The 2,978-nt window shown below is 42.0% G+C and overlaps 1 protein-coding gene across 1 annotated transcript in view; it reads right to left on the bottom strand.

The window, feature by feature from the left end:
• Positions 1-2,978, bottom strand: part of LOC101857705 (sideroflexin-5) — a gene marked incomplete in the record, with an annotated part of 51,269 nt that overhangs the window by 28,286 nt on the left and 20,005 nt on the right. Inside the window, 1 exon segment of the mRNA XM_013080088.2 lies at positions 1,873-1,977. Coding sequence (XP_012935542.1) covers positions 1,873-1,977 — 105 coding nt within the window.

The raw sequence follows: 2,978 nt of genomic DNA, 5'->3' as shown, positions 1-2,978 counted from the left end.
TTTCCATTTCCATGTCCTTCCTTGGCATGGGGTACTGTAGATGATCCATATAAAGTCAAGGATTCAGTGACAGAGAAGATGAAAGGAAATTATACCACATACATTCTTTTCATTAGAGTGATTAATAATTATATCATGTCAGAAATATATAAGACTCGATGGCTTTCTATCCTAGAAAGATGGCAGGCTCGCCAAGCTAGGAAATTGACGGAAGGTGACACAAGGTCACCCAGTATATCCATTAATAAAAAGCAATAAAGATATACCAAAGTAATGGTAAACAAAAAGAATAAAATTGGTGCCCTCAGCTTAACACGATTGTGAAAGGTATGTCTCTTAAACATAAATTCAAAGCAACAAACCCGTTTTTATGCTTCAATTCATCTTTTTGTAGATGGATGCACAATTTGTATCCTTGAAAGCAAAATCACTGCAAGTGTGATAAAATGTCTCTGCAAAACCCTAAAATGGCTTGGCCACCTGTTACGATTGTCACCTAATGGCACAGAGTCCTGCCAGCATTTGATGAAAAAAAGATAATTAAATACGAGGAGGAGGTTAGTACAGTGAGGCATGCTGAGATCCGTAACGATCAACGTAGAAAAATAAAGCATGAAGCCAGCACAGAGTCAAAATCACCTCTCTTTTGAACCTCCTGGAGACCATTCGACTATCGGTGAATCAGTTTTCTGTGTCACCCTGTCAACTGAAGTCCCCAGGGCCATGATCAATCACTCGTGCGCCAGTGGGGCTGCCAATATTGAGAAGACGTTGCCTCTAAAGATCACTTGGGAGACTCTCTCAAATAGCCACTTTGTTTCCCGTGGGTTACCTGTGGCGTTTGCCAGCCGACGACCAACTTTCTGAAGAAACTGAGTCATTAAGGGACCAAAAGCAACCGATGTTTCGACAACTACTGGGACGAAGTCGTAGCGGTCAGTGAGGCAAGCATATTTTCTAATCTAGGCCTCTTTGTCCTTCTTGGCAATACTGCCAAGGGCGAAGGCCGAGGAGGTGATAGACAACGGTGAGAAAGAATTAGAGCATGTGGCATCCGAAACAAGACATTTGTCTCCCTCGAACGGCCCGTGATGCCATTTGGCCTTTTGCCGTCATCCCGGTTGAGGTCAGAGGGATCGACGATCCAAGGACATAAATCAAAGAACTGAGGTTTTTCTGGCCATTGACTTCCTAGCAGCTTCAACATCGATCAGTGCTCTCAGCACTCCCATCTCTGACAGCTTCGTGACCCTTACCCCTGAAAAGATGTGTTGGACTTTCTGTAGGAAGTCATCAAAATCCGATTTAGAAAAGCCAATGTTAAATAAGGCAGGGCCATTGGGTCACTGTACACCAACGGTGCATTGTACTGGCCCTGAATCTGCATACCATCAGCACCCTGTCTCTCCTTAAGTTGTTAAATGCACTTTTCATATTGAGCTTTATGATAATGGCTGGCCGACACAGATCTCTTCTTATGTTGAAAAACTGTCAGGCTGCATGAGCAGCACATTCGCATCTGCCCCGGACGCCGATGCTGACCTGTACAGGGGCGAATTCCTGTCTGAGGCATTTCGTCACTGGATGGTAGACCGCGAGTCTCGAAAATCATATCCAACAGCTACAGGGCAGATGCCACCGTCTTTCTTCCTTAACGCGGTAAGCAAAGAAGAACATCTTTCTGGGGACCTCAAGGATTTCAGCAGACAGGATAAGATTGATTTTTATGTGTTTATCTCAGGCTGGGATGTAGTGTCTATCTCAGCCCGAGTGAACCCTGACAGGAAGGGTCAAAACCAACTTCCTAAATAATCAAGACTGTGTCAATAGGGGCGTAAAAACCACCGGCATAAAAAAATAGAGAGAACATACTTGTTTGATCTTTTGTGCTTTCCACAACTGCTCATCAGTGACACCACTTGGTAAGCTGCCATTTTTGTAGTCATTGAGAAGCTGGACTGCAGAGTCCAACTTTTTCTGTGAAATAATAAAAATACTTTCCATAATACATTTGAACAACCCTATTCACTGTTTAAATATAATACACTATATGAAGAATACAATCACCATGACTGGTGTTCTATTGAAATGAAGAAAAAGTAATTTGTCAGAATTGTTACTCACGTAAGAGTAACATGATAAATATTCTTATAACTGTCTACTATTAGTGTTCGCAAAAAGTACTATTTAAATTGTTAGAAACAAATATTGGTAAACAGTTTTAATTGACACTAAAATCTCCACTTTCACTCCCACGTTATCAATAAAGGTATCAAGGCATAACAAGAGAAGCCCAACTGACTTTGCGCTTACTATCTTAAAGTTGTTGTTTGTAAGACTGTAAGCATTTTCAAGACAACTTTCCCACATTTTCATACTTTTGTTTTGACGTCTGAGTTACTAACTAAATATACATGTCTGGATGTGATAGCAATATTTTTAGTAGACTGACTCTAAAAGAAACAAAAACTTGGTAGTGAAGGGTGAGTAACTAATAACTCAACTTTTGAATAAAGCACAAAATTATAAACAGTACAATCTACTGTTTAACCCTATCCGTACTCCCTGGGGTCAATTTATACCCCCGGGGTAGTATTCTTCACATTTTAAAATGGCTGGTGTTAGGGACGCGTACCGGTCAATAACACTGCAGTGTTAGGGAAGCGTACGTGTCAATAACACTGGACTGTTCGGGACGCGTACGCGTCAATAACACTGGACTGTTCGGGACGCGTACGCGTCAATAACACTGGACTGTTCGGGAAGCGTACGCGTCAATAACACTGGACTGTTCGGGACGCGTACGCGCTTCAATACGCTTCCACAGCACTACAAAATTATTGATCCGTGTTTTTTTGTGACATCTGCAATCGTACAGTAGTACGAAAGATGTTTCAATTGTCCATTGGAAAGAGAGAGAAAGAGAGAGAGAGGGAGAGAGAGAGGGAGGGAGAGAGAGAGAGAGAGAGAGACAGAGA

This window comes from Aplysia californica, unplaced genomic scaffold (genome assembly GCF_000002075.1).
Source record: "Aplysia californica isolate F4 #8 unplaced genomic scaffold, AplCal3.0 scaffold00074, whole genome shotgun sequence".
Taxonomy (NCBI): domain Eukaryota; kingdom Metazoa; phylum Mollusca; class Gastropoda; order Aplysiida; family Aplysiidae; genus Aplysia; species Aplysia californica.
The sequence above is the reverse complement of the archived record's forward strand: the minus strand, read 5'-3'. Positions and strand labels throughout refer to the sequence as shown.